Below are 20403 nucleotides of genomic sequence, written 5' to 3'. Positions count from 1 at the left end.
AGTAACTTGCAAATTTCCATTTCTGAAACATTTACAGGCACTTAATACTACAATATACTACTGACTGAATTATCAAGTGATTTGATTTCATGCATGGACGCTAAGCCTAAATATCTTTGCTTTGTGTATGGAGCTTGTAAGAATACACAATGGTTGATTTGATTTATTTTTGGATTAGGCTGTTAGATCTAAGAAGGGGTGTCTGGCTGAGCAATTATCCTCACTTAGATATTTAATATTTAACAGTGATGATTTATAAATTTAGGACTGTACCAATAATCTATATTCTAGGGTTAGCTCAATATTAGAAAAATTTCAGTGTGGTTTGAAAGCTTTGTGTCATGTTACCATAATTTAGTGATAGCATTGCCCTCCAGCCAATATTTAATACCGACTTTTGCCAAAATCATCATCAGATTTCTACATTTAATTCTAGTTACTGTTAACTAAAGCTGTAGATCAGGCCATTTAATTGGGCACAATGTTAATGCTATTTTTTTAAAAAGAAGAGAATACAATATATATATTGCAGAACTAATCTAAATTTTAGATAATATAGATTTTTTTTTAGTAGCAAAACTTCAAAGAGCATTACATCCCAGCAAAGCTGGATTTATAAAACTAGGTTTGCTTAATTTGCCCATTCCTGGGCTTTTCCATATAAAATAAGAAAATAATGGGAAGGAAGGGAATGCTAGTGCATAATTTAAAATGAACGAACTTTTTGCCAGTACAGGCAAATATATTTACTCCAGCAGGCTATTTGATTAATTTGAGAATTATTTATTTCAAAATTGCTCTTAGGGCTTCTAGCCTGCTGAAGAGCACAAATAATGGCCTCAAATAAGGTATTGCCACAAAACTCAGACCAGAGTTTGGGTGACCTCTACCAGATTAGTTTGTGTTACTTTTTTGCTGCTGCCTATTTTAATTGAATATATGCTTATATACAAGGAGGAAATAGTTTATACTTTATTACAATGGACACTTTGCAGACTCCAACCTTGCAAGGGGGAAGATGATGAAGATCGAACTTGACCTGCTGTGTGGACTTGCCATTGCCAGCATTGGTGCACAAGAAGGGACAGTTTACCTGTGTGATCCTGAGCAAACAGAGAATGTGTACCAACTATGTCAGGAAGGTGGCCTTGTGTGCCAAATGACTGACTGTTGCCAAGAAAAACTTTTGCAGTGATCAACTGCATAAAAAAAATTGACAGTTCATTTAAAGAACAAGTCTAAATGGTCTTTACCATGTAAAATTGTTGTGTGCCAGTTTGATTACATTTGTACTATGGGCATCCCTGATAAGCCTTATCCCCTTTCAGATACATCAGGTAGTAAAAGAGATAAAGGGGGGATGTTTCTAGAAACCCATAATAAATGTTTTGGAGAGGATGAAGTAATTTGTTGTGCCCTTACTTCAGTAAGAGATTCCATGACCCCTTTTATCCTTCCAAATCCTAACATGGGGGTATGGAATAGTACTAAAGTATTTACAGCCCGTAATATCTTTTTTAGTTATTACCTATCCCCACCTGCTACTTGTTTATGGACTTCCTCCAATAAATCCACAATATCATAGAACATAGAACATAGAACATAGAAGAATACAGCGCAGTACAGGCCCTTTGGCCCTCGATGTTGCGACGATCCAAGCCCACCTAACCTACACTAGCCCACTATCCTCCATATGCCTATCCAATGCACGTTTAAATGCCCATAATGAAGGAGAGTCCACCACTGCTACTGGCAGGGCATTCCATGAATTCACGACTCGCTGAGTAAAGAATCCACCCCTAACATCTGTCCTATACCTACCCCCCCTTAATTTAAAGCTATGCCCCCTTGTAATAGCTGACTCCATACGTGGAAAAAGATTCTCACTGTCGACCCTATCTAAACCCCTAATCATCTTGTACACCTCTATCAAGTCACCCCTAAACCTTCTTTTCTCCAATGAAAACAGCCCCAAGTGCCTCAGCCTTTCCTCATACGATCTTCCTACCATACCAGGCAACATCCTGGTAAACCTCCTCTGCACCCGTTCCAGTGCCTCCACATCCTTCCTATAGTATGGGGACCAAAACTGCGCACAATACTCCAGATGCGGCCGCACCAGAGTCTTATACAACTGCAACATTACCTCAGTACTCCGGAACTCAATTCCTCTACCAATAAAAGCCAGTACGCCATATGCCTTCTTCACCGCACTATTTACCTGGGTGGCAACTTTCAAAGATTTGTGTACATGGACACCAAGATCTTTCTGCTCATCCACACTACCAAATATCCGACCGTTAGCCCAGTACCCCATCTTTTTATTACTCTTACCAAAATGAATCACCTCACACTTAGCTACATTGAACTCCATTTGCCACCTTTCTGCCCAGTTCTGCAGCTTATCAATATCCCGCTGTAACCTGCCACATCCTTCCTCACTGTCTACCACTCCTCCGACTTTCATATTATCCGCAAACTTGCTCACCCAACCTTCTAACCCCTCCTCCAGGTCATTTATAAAAATGACAAACAGCAATGGTCCCAAAACAGATCCTTGCGGAACACCGCTAGTGACAGCACTCCAAGATGAACCTTTGCCATCAACTACTACCCTCTGTCTTCTTCCAGCCAGCCAACTCCTAATCCAAACCTCCAACTCACCCTCAATGCCATACCTCCGTATTTTCTGCAGTAGTCTACCATGGGGAACCTTATCAAACGCCTTACTAAAATCCATATACACCACATCTACTACTTTCCCCTCGTCCACCTCCTTAGTCACCTTCTCAAAGAATTCAATAAGGTTTGTGAGGCACGACCTGCCCTTCACAAAACCATGCTGACTATCCTTGATCACATTATTCCTATCTAGATGTTCATAAATCCTATCCCTTACAATTCTCTCTAAGATTTTACCCACAACAGAAGTGAGACTCACCGGCCTATAGTTACTAGGGTTATCCCTACTCCCCTTCTTAAACAAGGGAACCACATTTGCTAGCCTCCAATCTTCTGGCACTACTCCTGTAGACAACGAGGACATAAAAATCAAGGCCAATGGCTCTGCAATCTCCTCCCTTGCTTCCCAGAGAATCCTAGGATAAATGCCATCAGGCCCAGGGGACTTATCTATTTTCACCCTTTCCAGGATTTCCAACACCTCTTCTCTACATACCTCAAAGCCATCCATTCTATTTAATTGTGACTCGGTACTCACATCGACAACAATGTCCTGTTCCTGAGTGAATACTGACGAAAAGTATTCATTCAGTGTCTCCCCAATCTCTTCAGCCTCCACACGCAACTTCCCACTACTATCCTTGACTGGACCTATTCCTACCCTAGTCATTCTTTTATTCCTGACATACCTATAGAAAGCCTTAGGGTTTCCCTAATCCTACCAACTAAGGACCTTTCATGTCCCCTCCTTGCTGCTCTTAGCTCTCTCTTCAGGTCCTTCCTGGCTACCTTATAACTCTCAATCGCCCCAATTGAACCTTCACGCCTCATCTTTACATAGGCCGCCCTCTTCCATTTAACAAGGGATTCCAATTCCTTATTAAACCACGGCTCCCTCACACGACCCTTTCCTCCCTGCCTGACGGGTACATACTTATCAAGGACACTCAATAGTTGCTCCTTGAACAAGCTCCACATATCAATTACACCCTTGCCTTGAAGCTTACTTTTCCAGGCCACACATCCTAAGTTATGCCTCACCGCATCATAATTTCCCTGCCCCCAGCTATAACTCTTGCCCTATAGTGCACTCTTATCCCTCTCCATCACTAGAGTAAAAGTCACCGAATTGTGGTCACTGTCCCCAAAGTGCTCACCTACCTCTAATTCTAACACCTGGCCTGGTTCATTACCCAGAACCAAATCCAGTATGGCCTCACCTCTTGTTGGCCTATCTACATATTGTGTCAGGAAACCCTCCTGCACACATTGGACAAACACTGACCCATCTAACGAACTTGAGCTATAGCTTTCCCAATCAATATCAAGAAAGTTAAAGTCCCCCATAACAACCACCCTATTACTTTCACTCTTCTCTTGAATCATCCTCGCAATCCTTTCTTCTACGTTTCTAGGACTATTAGGGGGCCTGTAAAAAACTCCTAACAGGGTGACCTCACCTTTCCTATTCCTAACCTCAGCCCAAATTACCTCTGATGGCGAGTCTTCATCCATTGTCCTTTCCACAGCTGTAATACTATCTTTGACAAGCAATGCCACACCTCCCCCTCTTTTGCCCCCACCTCTGACCCTACTAAAACATTTAAACCCTGGAACTTGCAACAGCCAATCCTGTCCCTGTTCTACCCATGTCTCCGTAATAGCCACAACATCGAAGTCCCAGGTACCAACCCACGCTGCAAGTTCACCTACCTTATTTCGTATACTTCTTGCATTGAAGTATACACACTTCAAGCCACTTCCCTGTTTACAGGCACCCTCCTTTGAAAATGATGCCATGTTCCTAACCTCCCTACACTCCAGGTCCTGCACCCTAAAGCTACAGTCTGGGTTCCCATGCCCCTGCAGAGTTAGTTTAAACCCCCCCCAAGAGCACTAGCAAACCTCCCACCAAGGATACTGGTGCCCCTCTGGTTCAGGTGCAGACCATCCTGTTTATAGAGGTCCCACCTTCCCCAGAAAGAACCCCAGTTATCCAAATACCGGAATCCCTCCCTCCTGCACCATCCCTGTAGCCACGCATTTAACTGTTCTCTCTCCCTATTCCTCGACTCTCTATCACGTGGCATGGGTAACAAACCAGAGACAACAACTCTGTTCGTTCTAACTCTGAGCTTCCAACCTAGCTCCCTGAAAGCCTGTCTAACATCCTCAGCGCTCCTCCTACCTATGTCATTGGTGCCAATGTGGACCACGACTTCGGGCTGCTCCCCCTCCCCTTTAAGGACCCGGAAAACACGATCAGAGACGTCACGTACCCTTGCACCTGGGAGGCAACATACCTCTTCTCCTGCTCGCTTTTATAGGAAAAAAACCTACCCAGCTGCCCCTCCGGTCTTCGTCACTTCCCCCTGCTGCTCCCGCTCTTTCTGTAAAAGAGAGAAAAAAAAACACCGCTGCCCGCTACCGGTAAGTAATTTTAAAACAAACAGTCTTACCTTAGCTGCTGCTCGCGCTCAAAGAGCAATCTCCTATCCAAATTACGACAAGGGTAAGGAATGGGGGTGCGCTTATGTAAGAGTGCCTAAAAAATGTCTTTTTTCCCTGTGCTATGATTAAATGTATTAGTCATCACTACTTTTCTGAACAACCTTGCATCTCATTTGTATGCCTTAACGAAAATGTATCCCTATTATCACTGGAATTCAAACTCTATTTGGAGTGGGTAACAACACACACCTTCATTATGATACCCCTAACGGCACAAATATTTTCTCAGGTATTGGAGGGGTTTGGGATGTTGACCATGTTTCTTATCAAGAAACTCACTTCATTAGTACTGGTTGATTTTCACCCTCAGCACCCAGGGCTGAATTATGTAATCATGGATTATCCACATACCCCAGTAAGTCACAAATGTAGACCTGCATCTTACTGGGAAAGTCCCTCTATTGCCTATGCTAAACCTGGATTTTTTTTTTCAGTTATAATAAGGCAGCTCGCTACCTTGTCCTGAATAGAGGAAGTAGTCCTCATGTCGTAGCTATAGGAACACTATTTCCAACTCCTGTTCCCTGTCCAATTATCTGGCAATGAAATCATAATTCCCCTTTTTAAACATACAGTTTCTTCTGATTTCTGTGCAGAATGGAAGAATCCAAAGACCATTTCAAGAAGTAAAACACAGTCATTGGCATATGCAGCTCTTAATCTTCTTTCATTAGGAGAGTCCTTAAGAATTATTAGTCATCAAAACTATAATTATCACATTGGTGGACTCACAATTTTGGGAAATGAGACAACTGCTACGTTAATAGAAATTAGAAATGCTTTCAGAATTGTGCCTATTTGCCCAACAAAACCAATTACATACTTACGAAGGAAGGTGGACTTTGCGTTATAGTTAAAGGAAAATGCATTATGAGGGTCACTGATCTTTTCAAAAACATTACTAGACATATTGATAATATTCACACTTTTGTCAACCAAATGAATGAAGGTGCGGGATGGGAAGATTGGGGTTTGGCTCATGGTACAACTGATTAATTAATATGTCTTTGTATGGTGCTATTGTTTTAATTTGTCTTTTTGTTGGTATTGCTATAGTTAAGCGTATTATTGCTAAAATATTAACTTCTATTGACAATATTGGCTCCAACCTGAAAATGCTTCTTCTTTACTGAAATCATGATGAAGAAACATCATTGGCAGCCCTTGGTTCCCCTTCAGAGGAAGAGGAAATACGGCAATCTTTTGCTGCCATTGAATTGGATTAATTTGATCCATGCCTTTATGGTGTGGTCATAGAGTGACCAAAGAGGGGAATGAGGATCTAAAATTTGAACTTAGGCAACAAAATATGTAGATTTTTATTATCACAAAACGGTTTCTCGATTTAAAAGAATACTATAAAATGACCTGTGAATCATACGGCTGATTTGCAGAATTAAGTTGCAGTTCATAGATAAGAAGACAAGAGAGTTTTCAAAAGCTGAATATTGACAAGTTAATTGACCATTTGAACGAACCTTGAACCAGTACAATAAGATATCTTTTAGCATTGGATTAGCTTGTCTTCAATCATTGGAATAACTTGCTGTAAATCATGTCACCTTATTATATGTGATTGGTCTTTCTTGTAATTAAGGCTGTACTATTTCTTTAAAAACATGTAAATAATGTGTAATTTTCAAATGTCATTGCGCAACTTCATCACGGAACACAGAAGCTTCAATCTCTGTGTTGCTGGATAGAATTGTGTCAAGGTACCTTAATTCAATAAACTAATGACCCTTGCTTTTTGAATAGACCGCATTTGTCGATTCCTTTGACAGATCTCGAACCAAGAGACCCCTCTTGAGGGGACGCAGATCTTCAAGGTAACCCTCTTCGCTGTCCACTATACCTCCAATTTTGGTGTCATCTGCAAACTTACTAACTATACCTCTTACTCTCGTATCCAAATCATTTATATAAATGACAAAAAGTAGAGGACCCAGCACCAATCCTTGTGGCACTCCACTGGTCATAGATGAATTGGCCGGACCACTTACAGATATGTATAACTATTCATATACTCAGGGTAGCCTCCTGCCCCTCTCTGAGAGAAGCAAATATCTCTGTCATTCTTAAGAAAGGAAAAAGCCCCGGACAAGTGTACTTCATACAGACCTATATACTTATTGAATGTGAACTTTAAAATCCTGTCAAAAATGTTGACATTAAGACTGGAGAGAGTTTTGCCATTTATTATAAAAGAGAAGAGTGTTAAACATGGTACAAGCTTGCCATCAGGGAGTGATACCAGATTAGTCATCTTCCCAGATGCAGAGAAGGCATTTGATTGGGTCTTATCTTTTTTATAAAATGGAATGGTTTGGCATTGGAGAGGTCTTTACCAAGTGGGTAGCTGTATTATGTAACGACCCTAAAGCAGCAATGATCACCAATGGCATAAGGTCGGATAGCTTTAGTGTTGGCAGAGGTTGTTGTCAAGGATGTCCTCTCTCACCACTACTATTTACACTAGTGATTGAGACTCTGGCAGAAGCTATCCAAACTGACCCTAATATAACGGCCTGGAGGTAAGATCAGGTAAGCATAAAATCGCTCTTTATGCGGACGACGTTCTTAAATGACCCATCGATATCTGTGCACCACTTAATTCAAGTGGTTAACTTATTTGATATGTTCTCAGGTTGCAGAATTAACTTTATGAAATCAGAGGCCATGCCACTAGGAGGTCTTACTAGCATATCCAATTTTCCAGATGGATCCTGTTTCCCCTTTCGGCGGTCACTGGGAGGTTTTCTCTATTTAGCTATTTTTATTACCCTGGTATTTGGTCAGCTATATAAAGCTAATTAAACACATTTATTAGAGAAATTAAGGCAGGACCTCCAATACTGGGAAGATCTCCTGATATCCTGGCTAGGAAGAATAGCTTTAGTCAAGATGAATATTCTACCTCGCCTACTATACCCCATGAGAATGCTTCCTTTGATGTTGTGTAAGCTTTATGGCTGGCTTGGCTCCTTTATTTGGAATCATAGATGGCTCCTTATTAAATTAGATAAGTTCCAGCTCCCACAAATAAGAAGAGGTCTGGATTTTCCAGGTTTCAGGAAGTACCAACTGAGTTCTCTGTTGTAATATGTGGCTGATTGGGTCTCTTGTGACCCACAATCAATTTGGTTGGATATTGAGGCTTCCCAAGCAAAATGTCCCCTCATGAAAGTATTATTTATGGATAAGATGAGAGTTATTAAGGATCATTGTAAATACCCAATTGTATTAAATACAATCAAAGCTTGGAGGATGGAGCAACAGAGTGATACACAAAAAACCTCTTCTTCTATTCCTATAGTGGGAACTTTGGGATTTCAGCCAGCTTGACTGACGCTGGATTTAGAATTTGGGAGTCCAGAGGCATGTCCTGTTTGGGAGATGTGTTCAATGGGGAGGTCACAATGTCCTTCGAACAGTTGTGTCAGAAGTTTGGGTTGCCTAACAATGACCTTTTTGATATTTTCAAGTACAAGATTTCATACAAAAAATGACCACATTGATGACTAATCCATACAAATCAGATATGGAAAGGAGAGTGATGGGTGCACTCAGTACTCTCTACCACTCGCTAGGTAATAACGCATCGAAAGACATGGAACAGTTATATAAAACCTGGAATCAAGAATTAGGGAACCTCTTTAGAGATGTGGGAGGATACCTGGGAAAATACTAGGAAGATCTCTATCTGTAATTTTCCTTCTCTCGATGCATACGGGAAGAAATTATTTACTATCCTTTCCTTTTGTGAGGAAAAATATTTTAATAAGTTGGGTATCGGAAAGCCCCCCTGGGACTTTCGAATTGGCAAAGGATTGTTATGGAATGTATTACCCTGGACTTCCTTACGAATGTGGTGCACCAAAAAACGGAATTATTTTGCAGAATATGGCAGCCCTTTTTGAACAACACCAATGCAGATGAATCTGCCATACTGTTTATGGCCTTTGTTTAGCCGTGAGGATGATGTTTGTTGGTTCGGGGGGGCCCCTGGGAGGAAGGATCCCATATAAATACGGGTTTTGCTGTGACTTGATATAATTTTATTTTGAATGTGTATTTATTTATTTATTTATTTACCTTTTTTTTTCCTTTTTTATTGTCAATAATGTACAACACTGTGGTCTTTTTTATACATAGAGTTTTCTTTTTTACATCGTATTTTGGGTTTTGGTGGTTTGTAGAATAGACTAGTAGTTAGTTTTCTTATTTTAATATTGGTGCTGTTATTATATTGTAAAGTGGACACACTATTTTGTATTAATTTTGTAATTTTGTTAAAAAAAACTCAAATTTTTTTCTTTTCAATAAAAATATTTACAAAAAACAAGCTGAATGTGTTGACCAGCTGCAACACCCCTGGAATAACCATTTTACATCTGCTTATAAAACAAGTTAGGGTTTGGGCTACCTTCTTAAAACATTTTGAGGGGTCTTGCCTAGTCCAAAAGCAAAGGATAGTAAATAATTTCTTCCCGTATGCAATGAGAGAAGGAAAATTTGGAAAGCCCAAAAGGAGAGACACTGGGTCCAATCTCCGTTCCCAAAATCTTCGCCAAGGCATTCGCTACACTGTCCCAATATCTACAAATCTTATGGTATCTCCACAGGCGTTCTTATCAAATAGTTCACCTCATTCAATTTCCTTTCAATTTCATAAGACTCACTACACCTTGCTTTTAAAGGTTCACCTACCACTGGTAGAAATGCTAACACTTTATCTCCACTATCGAATTTTTGATTTCTTGTCTGCTTCCTGGTTCATTATATGCCGTGACACTTTTTAATGTTGTCTAGCCAACACACCCAATCTACTTAATCTTTCCCTAAAATTTGACACATAGTCCAAATGTGCAACCATTGAACTCTCACCAATTTCTCCTTAATTAATTTCAGTGGTCCTCTCTCCTTATTCCTGAAATTCAAATGGACTGAATTTGATTGATTAATAGTTGCAATCCTAATTACAAAACTTTATGAATGGAATTCCTTTATCCTAATTATCTGGATAGTCAACTACAAGTCCTCAACATGGTCTTTAAGGTTTGATTCCACCGTTCTAATGTTCCCTGTGATTCTGGAAGGGACGAAGTGGATTGTAATTGTTTTATTCCTATGATACCCATTACTTCCTAGAATAATTTTGATGTAAAATTTGACCCTTGATCTGTTGTATGTGAGTGGTCCATATCTAGTAAAACAAATTTGAGTAACTCTTCTGCAATCCTTTTAGCCGTGATACTACATAGTGAGATGGCCTCTAGAAATCTAGTAGAGACATCAATTATGTTCAGCAAGCAGTGATTCCCACTTCTTGTTTCAATTAAGACTCTTATAAAAGATTCCTCAAATGCAAGCATGGATATTACGGAATACATTTTATCACTGCCTGAGGTTTTTCAGTTACCCCATACATATGAGACAATGGGCAAAATTGAACCATATCCTTATGCAGTGCAGGCCAAAAAAAATGTTTCTGTATTTTGGCTTGAGCTTTCTTTACTCCTAAATGAACTGCTACTGTTAAGTCATGTTCTCCCTGCAATACCATCTTTCTGTAACCGACCAGTATTACAACTTGATGAACCTCTGCCCATTTCTCATCCATCTGAGTGTGTTTCAAGGTGTCATTTTTAAGATCGTAACTTTCTGGGATACACTCAGATTCTTCTTCTGTGTAGGATTTTGATACAACTGCTTTAGTTTTCATCTTTCCATTGTAATGCTGCTATTTTCTCTAAACTAAAAGTATCAATTTTTTCCTCCACCTGTTCTTTGTTTTTTCAACCATTTGATTAAAATGTTACTGATAACGGAACTTGTTAATTTCTCCTCCTATTTCAACCTGTGGCTTTGCGACCTTGTTACCACACAATAAGGAAAATCCCAGGATGTACTTCATATGTCACCTCGGTAATATGATTTTCCATTGGCTTTTCAACCACAGTGGGCATCACTCTCAGTTGTGTACATCAAGAATAAACAATATTTCTGGAACTAAGGACTTTTCTATTGTTGTTACCACCACTTCACCACCTTTCACTGGCCTCTCCAACCTCACTTTATATAATGGTACACTGTACTTCTCACCATGAATTCCAAATATTACCACCTTTCTGGCAATACTCCTTCTGAATTACATACCTCCTCACGTCTCACCAAAGACTGACTTGCTCAACTATCTTTTAAAATCTTAATTTCTTTACCAGCTGGCTGATAACATTTTTCCCCAAATCCATTGTATTTTCCCACCTTTCACCTTTTAATTTTGTATGTATTATGCAAGACAGTTCAAGATTAATAGCTGTCTTGGATGTCTAAGGAATTAAGAGGGATGGAGATGGTGTGAGAAGATAAATTTGATGTGGATGATCATGTTCTTGTTTTGTAGGGGAATAGGCTGAAAGTACTGGATGCCCTATTACAATTTCTATTTCATTCTAACTTAATTGAATCATTTAGAATTTGCTATGTTATAAGTTAAACAGTTTAAGGTGCAAATGTAATTCTGAATCAAACCTGCTCCTCCTGGCATATGTGGATAAACCTTACCCATTTACATAAATTCTTTAAAGAGATCAGGCACTTCCTTCTCAACCAGACCTTGATCAGGTTGTACATTCGTTGGCAGCTTTTTTAGCTTCCATTGTCTTTTCCTTTACCACTTCAACAAACTCACTGGCTTATCTTTTTTCTTCTCCCATCCATCTTCCCAGTGTTTTTTCTAAACCAACAACACTGAGACTTCACGTGGTATACTTTATTACAGTGGAAACACCTGAGCTTTTTTTACTTCTCTTTCCCCCTCATGGGTTTCCTTTTCACCCTATGGTCGGCTATCTTGACTATCTTCAGTGAGTTCTCCTTTTCTCTTACCACTTGTGTAAACATAGAAATTTTCAGACCATTCATAGATTGCAAAATAGCACTCTTTTATTGTTATCAAGCCGGCTGAGAGATCAATAATCTATCATCCAGTGTATCAATCAAGATGTCTCTGGATGGACTACTAAGAGATCTCTGATTTTTAGCAAGAAGGCAGCATATTTTATAGCGCTTATTTGCGTAACAATCTCACATGTTCTCTTTCCTACATCGTATAATGTTTCTTTCTGTAATTAAGTTCTCATAATTAGCAATACATTTTAGTCTTATTCTCATAGATCAAACACAGTATAGATTTAACATGTTTCTACATCTGGTGCCTTTCTCTTGTGTCAGAGCAGATAAAGCTTAACGGTTATCAGTATTTTATTCATTTTAAGTTCTGTGAGAAAGAACAGCTGCAAGGCTATGCCAAGATTCTTACATTCCTAATTCATTCAATGGTCACTGTAACTGCAGTAGCCATTTTAAACTTACAAGACAAGTTATTACAAGATGGAGATTTAAAATGGATATTTTTAATTGTTGATTCCCCTATACTTTATTACTTGAGGATTTCTCCTCTACTAATTTCTATTCCTCACAGATTGAAAGTAATATCAGAAGTCAAATCTCGAATCAACTCATAATTATCTGCCACTTCCACTGCTAATCTTGTAGTCTTAACTCTCTGCTCTTCCACGGTTCTCACTACTTCAGGAAGTAAAGTTTTAAACTCCTCCAAAATAATCAGTTTTCAAAAAGGTCCATATGTTTGACATATTTTCAATGCTCTTAGCCACCTATCAAACTTACTTTGTTTGATTCTTTCACACACTATGTACGTTTGATCAGATTCCCTCCTTAGATTCCTAAACCATTGTCTGTAGGCTTTTGGTACTAACTCACTTGCACATAAGATGGACTTTTTCATGTCGTCATACTCCCCAGAAACTCCTGTGTCAGTGATTTAAATATCTCATCAGCTCTACGTACCATCTTTGTTTGGATCAACAATACCTACATGGTCACCAGCCATTTCACTTGTTTAGCTACCTTTTCAAATGAAATGAAAAGATTTCCACATCCCTCTCATCGAACTTAAGCAACGTTTGGATGTATTTAACAGAGCCCCACCAAGCCTTTGGCTATGACGGGATTACTCTCCATCAATGTCTCCCTCACTACTTTTAATTTTCACCTCTACCGTTTCATTTTAAGTTGACTTTGAGTTTTCAGTTCCAACCTCTGAAGTTTCCAAAAGCTCTCCCTTTCTTCTCTCTCATTTTCCCTTTCTTCTGCTCGGGTCTTCCATTCCTTTTTTTTTTGTTCTGCTTTTAATCATAAATCAAACTGTTTGATTTCCTTTTCGCTTCCTTTTACTTTTGCCTCTAACTCAAGCTGCTTCATTTTCAATTGAATTTTAGCCATTTACAAAGATTCTGAATGGCATTCCTGGCAATTGTAATTGCTGGGCGATTGCCACAATTATTTCCCCTTTCCTCGCAGACACAGGCAACCCCCAACTCTGGCTTGTCTGCCAATTCCAAAAGCTTTGCCTTGCCACTTGCAGTAAAACACCTAAAGTGATTTCTTACACCCCAGGAAACTTCAGTGACTGAATAAGCCATTACTACACAAGGTTTAAACCAACCAAATGCAACACCCAAAATAAAAGACACCAACACTCACCATTCACTGCCTTTGAATGCAATAATTGGAAACCCAACCTAAAATTAGAGATGTTGAGCCCAACAAGAACACCTGTTTTGCTATGAACCAAACTAAATCCCCTCAAAAAATATCAAGAAGATAGTTGGACCTGACCTTTTTCCTATTTTAAAGGAAAGTGCAAGACATTGTGTTCTGGATGTAATTCGAATGGTCAAACTACCAGACTTGAAGCAAAGTGTACTTTATTCACTACAGTTAAAAGATAACAAAAGAAACAAGCAATTGGAATAACTTGAGTCTGCTGGAAAACTTTACAGTATAATAGATTATTCAGCAATTAAATAGTAACTGTGTAGCAACATCCCATAAACACATCCTTGGCAAAGAAAACTTCAGTAAAATAGATTGTCTCACATGCAATTTTAGCAGCAGGAAGAGAATCCCCAGTTTGAAAAGTTTTGGAGTGGATAATGAGAGAGAAAAAGTCATTTATGAAAATCAGTTTAAAATTTTAAAAAGTCTGTTTATTAATGATATATTTTTATACTTATTTATTTTTATTTGACTAAAGCTTTTCTCCTTTCCATTTTTTGCTTACATTCATTACGATCTGGCCACTGTGAAATTAAAAATATCAGAGTTGCTACCAGTTCAGTCTGTTTTTCCGATTAAGAATTGAAGATCAGACATTGGTTTCTGTAAGGTACCTAGTTGTACCACAAATGCCCAGGGCATCTGGTTAAGCTTGCAAATTGGTGAAATCTAACCCTGCAAAAAAAATCAATCTGTCTAACCAAGTGATGATTTGGAATGGTTGACTTCACTTTTGGTGGCAGTGCATCAGTAGATGTGAGGTACATTCAGTGGTACTTACATATTGTAAATGGAGAGATAAAGTGGTAAGAGTAGTTACCAGTTAGAAGGTTGTTCACTACATTTACAAACATAAAGAGGATCTCTTTAACTTAAGCAACTACAGCGCATATTTCTTTGTCAAAGTCCTTATGTTTAAAAATACCATGTCATTAATTTAAATGATCCAATAATTTTAATTTTCTTCGATAACTAAGTTCCTCCTGTGCTCATTTTATATCTTGTTATTTGGAAAGATTGCATCATGACAGGACAGGTATGAAAAACTACAAATTTTAAAACTTTTTTTTAAACTTACTGATGAGCTGCAAAACGAGTTTGATGACCTTTGCAAATTCAACATAGACTACTGAGCTTCTGGAAACTTGTAATGGGATGAGGCTCTCCTGTTTGATTGACATGCCTCAAGAATGTAGAGTCCTTAATACAACATCCACAAGAGTCTTTTCACATGAACTACTGAATAGTGTTCAGTGTGAAGTTATTTGGGATCTGACCACAGCCATCTAAATTTACCTGAACTACAATTCCAGATCAGGAATGGTAGTTTGTCAAGTTGCATGACAACAGTATGCAAATATGTTAGAAGTAGGAACCACAATGAGCCAGCATTATGCTCAACATGTCACAAACACACCACAGAATTTACCTTTGCATCTCAATCCACCATGAGGAAATTGAAACATTTCTTCTAGTCTATTGACTCCACATGCCACGATACCCATCCTGTGCACTTCATAAATCCCAGTCCTCCACTGTAATTTTCATTTTCTTGCAGTTTTGCCTGATCCTCATATCTTTGGCACGACAGAATCATGGAAACATATAACCTAAGAGGAGGAGTAGGCCATTCAGCTCTTTGAACCTGTTCCACTATTTAATATGAGAATAGCTGATCCTATATCTCAATGCCATATTTCTTATTTCTCTCCATACCTTTCGATGCCCTTAAAATGAAAACATTTACCCTTCTCTTTTTTGAATGCACTGGAAATCTATTTTGCACTGGATATGGCAAAGGCTTTGGGCCCTGCCACTATTCCAGCTATAGCACTGAAGACTTGTACTCTAGAACTTGCCACATTGGCACTACCCGACAATGTGGAAAATTGCTCAGGTATGTCCTTTACACAAAAATCAGGAAAAATCTAACCTAGCCAATTAACGTCCCATCAGCCTATGTTTGGTCATCATTTGTGGGAGGGTCAAGACCAAAGAACATCACTTTAAGGCAAATTGGATGAGAACTATGAGGAGAAGCTTGTTTTGTGGATTTAACAATTAGGATCTGGAATACACTGGCCTAAGTTTGCTAGAGGCAAATTTCATCATGGCTTTTAAAAAAGGAACTGGATAAACATCAGAAGAAATTTCCAGCTCTTTGGGGAAAGGGTGAAGGAGTGCAACTAGCTGAGTTCTTCTTAAAGATAGCCAGTACAGACAAGACAATCTTCTTTCTGTTTTGTAACCACTCCATAATTCTATCATACCAGCAATATTATAAAGAAAATTAATTATGATTGTTTTACTGATTATTTACATAATTATGCATGTACACATGCCATAGTTACACAATATCCTATTCATGGTGTCACACATTAAATCCTCTTTGTTGCAAATATGGAACTGTAGATAGACTCTAAACCAATGCAACCATTACCTGAGAGGTAGTCAAGATGATGGGCTTTCCTTGGTTCTCACACATGAATGAAAGGGCTGAAGCTGTGTAAGCCATTGTGTCTGTGCCATGAAGGATCACAAAGCCAATGTACTGTTGGTAGTTTTGCTGAGGGAAAGAAAAGTAGAGTTTAGAAGCAGTAGACAAGTTAGAATAGTCTATTGAAAGAATCTACTAACAGCAGGTTAGATTATCAGGAATAGAACCGATGACTAATTTTACTGCACAATAAATCCCATAGTTAAATTTCACATCATAGATCAGACACTTTAAGCTTTCAGGATGAATAAAACAGCACAAAAATTCTAAATATTACATTGAAAGATGATAATAATTGATTTGACCATTGGGATGCTATGATACCAACTTAATCTAAAACGCTATGATACATTTTGGCCATAAAATCTGCATGGCTATATCACATCTAATTGCTGACATGCAATCATCTGAGACTTCTCATGCTGACCCCACCAAAGGTTTCCTACTGAATCTGTGCAGCATTTCTGAGATGTGGCTGGCAAACCTGCCTTGTCACAAGATGCTGGGAGAAAGTGAGGACTGCAGATGCTGGAGACCAGAGTTGAAAAGTGCGGAGCTGGAAAAGCGCAGCAAGCCAGGCAGCATCCGAGGAGCAGGAGAATCGACATTTCGGGCATAAGCCCTTCTTCCTTTCCATTTCCATTCTAAATTGACCCTCCTCTAATTTTAAGGCTGTGCCCACGGGTCTTAGTCTCCCTGCCTAACGGAAACAACTTCCCAGCATCCACCCTTTCTAAGCCATGCATTATCTTGTAAATTTCTATTTGATCTCCCCTCAACCTTCTAAATTCTAATGAATACAATCCCAGAATCCTCAGCCGATCATCATACGTTAGGCCTATCATTCCAGGGTTCATCCGTGTGACTCTCCGCTGGACACACTCCAGTGCCAGTATGTCCTTCCTGAGGTGTGGGGCCCAAAACTGGACACAGTATTCGAAATGAGGCCGAACTAGAGCTTTATAAAGTCTCAGAAGCACATTGCTGCTTTAATATTCCAACCCTTTTGAGATAAATGACAACATTACATTTGCTTTCTTAATCACAGACTCAACCTGCAAATCAACCTTTAGAGAATCCTGGACTAGCACTCCCAGATCCCTTTGCACTTTGGCTTTATGAATTTTCTCACCATTTAGAAAATAGGAGATTTATCGATTTTTAGACCTTTTAGCTTTTCTGGCACTTTCTCTTTTGTAATGGCTACCATATTCTGCCCCCGACTCTCCTTAATTGTTAAGATATTATTCATGTCTTCCACTGTGAAGACTGACACAAAGTACTTATTAAGTTATTGATCTATTTCATTATTCTTTCAGTACTCTTTTTTCCAAAGTGCAAGACCTCGCATTTGCTCACGCTGAATTTCATCAGCCACTTCCTGGACCACTCTCATAAACTGTCTAAATCTTTCTGCAGCCTCCCCACCTCCTCAGTACTACCTGCCTGTCCACCTAACTTGGTATCATTGGCAAACCTCGCCAGAGTGCCCCCAGTCCCTTCATCCAAATCATTAATATATAAAGTGAACAGCTGCAGTACCCCACTTGTTACTGGCTGCCATTCTGAAAATGAACCTTTTATCCCAACTCTCTGCCTTCTGTCAAATGGCCAATCCCCAATCCATGTCATTAGCTCACCTCGAATACCATGGGCTCTCACTTACTCAGCAGTGAGGCACCTTATCAAAGTCTAGGTATATGACATCCACTGGGTTTCCCTGATCTAACCTATGTGTTACCTCTTCAAATAATTCTAACAGGTTTGTCAGGCATGACCTCCCCTTGCTAAATCCATGCTGACTTGTTCTAACCCCACCCTGCACTTCCAAGAATTTAGAAATTTTACCCTTAACAATGGATTCTAGAATTTTACCTACAACCGAGTTTAGGCCAATTGGCCTATAATTTTCCATCTCTTGTCTTGATCCTTTCTTGAACAAGGGGGTTACTGCAGCGATTTTCCAATCACCTGGGACTTTCCCTGACTCCAGTGATTTTTGAAAGATCACAGTCAGCGCCTCCGCTATTTCCTCAGCCACCTCTCTCAGAACTCTAGGATGTAGCCCATCAGGGCCAGGAGATTTATCGATTTTTAGATCTTTTAGCTTTTCTGGCACTTTCTCTTTTGTAATGGCTACCATACTCTGCCCCTGACTCTCCTTAATTGTTAGGATATTATTCATGTCTTCCACTGTGAAGACTGATACAAAGTACTTATTAAGTTATTCATCTATTTCATTATCTCCCAGCACTAACCTTCCTACATCAATTTGGAGTGGCCCAATTTGTACTTTTGCCTCTCGTTTGTTTCTTATGTATTGAAAGAAACCTTTAATATCATTTCTAATATTACTGGCTATCTTACCTTCATATTCTCTCCTTCCTTATTTCTTTCTTTGCTATCCTTTGTTTGTTTTTGTAATCTTCCCAATCTTCTGATTTCCCAATGCTCTTGGCCACTTTATAGGCTCTCTCTTTTTCTTTGGTACATTTCCTGACTTCCTTTGTCAGCCTTGGCTGTCTAACCCCTCCCCAGATAATCTTTCTTCTATTTGGGATGAACCTTGTTCTGTGTCCTCTACTACACCCAGAAACTCCTGCCATTGTTGCTCTACTGTCTTCCCCACGAGGCTTTGCTTCCAGTCAACTTTCGTTACTTCCTCTTTCATGCCCTTGTAATTACCTTTATTTAACTGTAACACCATTACATCCGATTTTGCCTTCTCTCTTTCAAACTGCAGACTGAACTCTAGCATATTATGTTCACTGCCTCTTAAACGTTCCCTTACTTTAAGATCTTTTATAAAGTCTGGCTGATTACACAGAACTAAGTCCAGAATAGCCTGCTCCCTTGTGGGCTCCATCACAAGCTGTTCCAAATAGCCAACCTGTAAGAATTCCACGAATTCCCTCTCTTTGGATCTACCGGCAACATTATTCACCCAGTCCACCTGTATATTGAAGTCCCCCATGACCTTGCCTTTCTGACATGCCCTATCTATTTCCTGGTTTATCTTGCGCCCCTGGTCCTGACCACTGCTGGGAGGTCTGTACATAACTCCCATTATGGTTTTTTTGCCTTTGTGATTCTGTAAATCCACCCACACAGACTCCACATCATCTGACCCTATGTCATTCAGTGCCATAGATTTAATCTCATTCTTAACTAATAAAACAACCCCGCCCCCTCTGCCCATCGCCCTGTCTTTTCGATATGTTGTAAATCCTTGGATGCTTAAATGCCAGTCCTGAACCCCCTGCAACCACATCTCTGTGATGCCTACCACATCATAACCATTCACGATGATTTGTGCCATTAATTCATCTGCTTTGTTATGAATACTACAAGCATTTAGATAAATCGCCTTAATGCTAATTTTCTTATCCTCATGATTTCCAACATCACTACTAATATGTCCTAAGTTATCATTCCTTTTTGCTTCATTCCTAGTCTGCCTCGAACCTAAACCCTGCACACATGCTAACCTGCTGCTTATCTTTCTACTTGACTTTAAACTCACAAGTTTAAAGTACTAGTGACCATCCTATTTATCCTTTTCACCAGAACACTGGTTCCAGATTGGTTCCGGTTCCAAAACAAATGCCAATGTCCCAGGAAATGGAACCCCTCTTTCCCACACCAATCTCTTAGCCACATGTTTACTTTCCTCATTTTCTTATCCCTATGCCAATTAGCACGTGGCGCAGGCAGTAATCCAGGGATTATGACCCTTTGAGGACCTCTTCTTCAATTTCCTTCCTGGTGCTTGATAATCCCCAAACAGGTCCTCCTTCCTAGCCTTGCCTATAAGAAGCAGGAGGGTAGATAAGGAAGGGTTGAGCCATTCAAGGATGAAGGAGGAAATTTGTGTGTGGAGCTGCAGGAAATGAGTGAGTAAAAACAAGGACTGCAGATGCTGGAAACCAGATTCTAGATTAGAATGGTGCTGGAAAAGCACAGCAGTTCAGGCAGCATCCGAGGAGCAGGAAAATCGACGTTTCGGACAAAAGCCCTTCATCGGGAAAAGAGGCAGGGTGCCTGCAGAGTGAGAGATAAATGAGAGG

General features: G+C 39.6%; 1 protein-coding gene across 1 annotated transcript in view; it reads right to left on the bottom strand.

Moving 5' to 3' along the window:
• The window catches only part of LOC122553554 (60 kDa lysophospholipase-like), a 122614-nt gene that overhangs the window by 82823 nt on the left and 19388 nt on the right, over positions 1-20403 (bottom strand). The window contains 1 exon segment of the mRNA XM_043697527.2: positions 16280-16405. Coding sequence (XP_043553462.2) covers positions 16280-16405 — 126 coding nt within the window.

Source organism: Chiloscyllium plagiosum, unplaced genomic scaffold (assembly GCF_037043375.1).
Source record: "Chiloscyllium plagiosum isolate Xiang-an unplaced genomic scaffold, Cpla_swu_hap1 HiC_scaffold_8, whole genome shotgun sequence".
NCBI classification, from domain to species: Eukaryota; Metazoa; Chordata; class Chondrichthyes; order Orectolobiformes; family Hemiscylliidae; genus Chiloscyllium; species Chiloscyllium plagiosum.
Note: the sequence above shows the minus strand (reverse complement) of the source record. Positions and strands in the feature narration are given on the sequence as shown.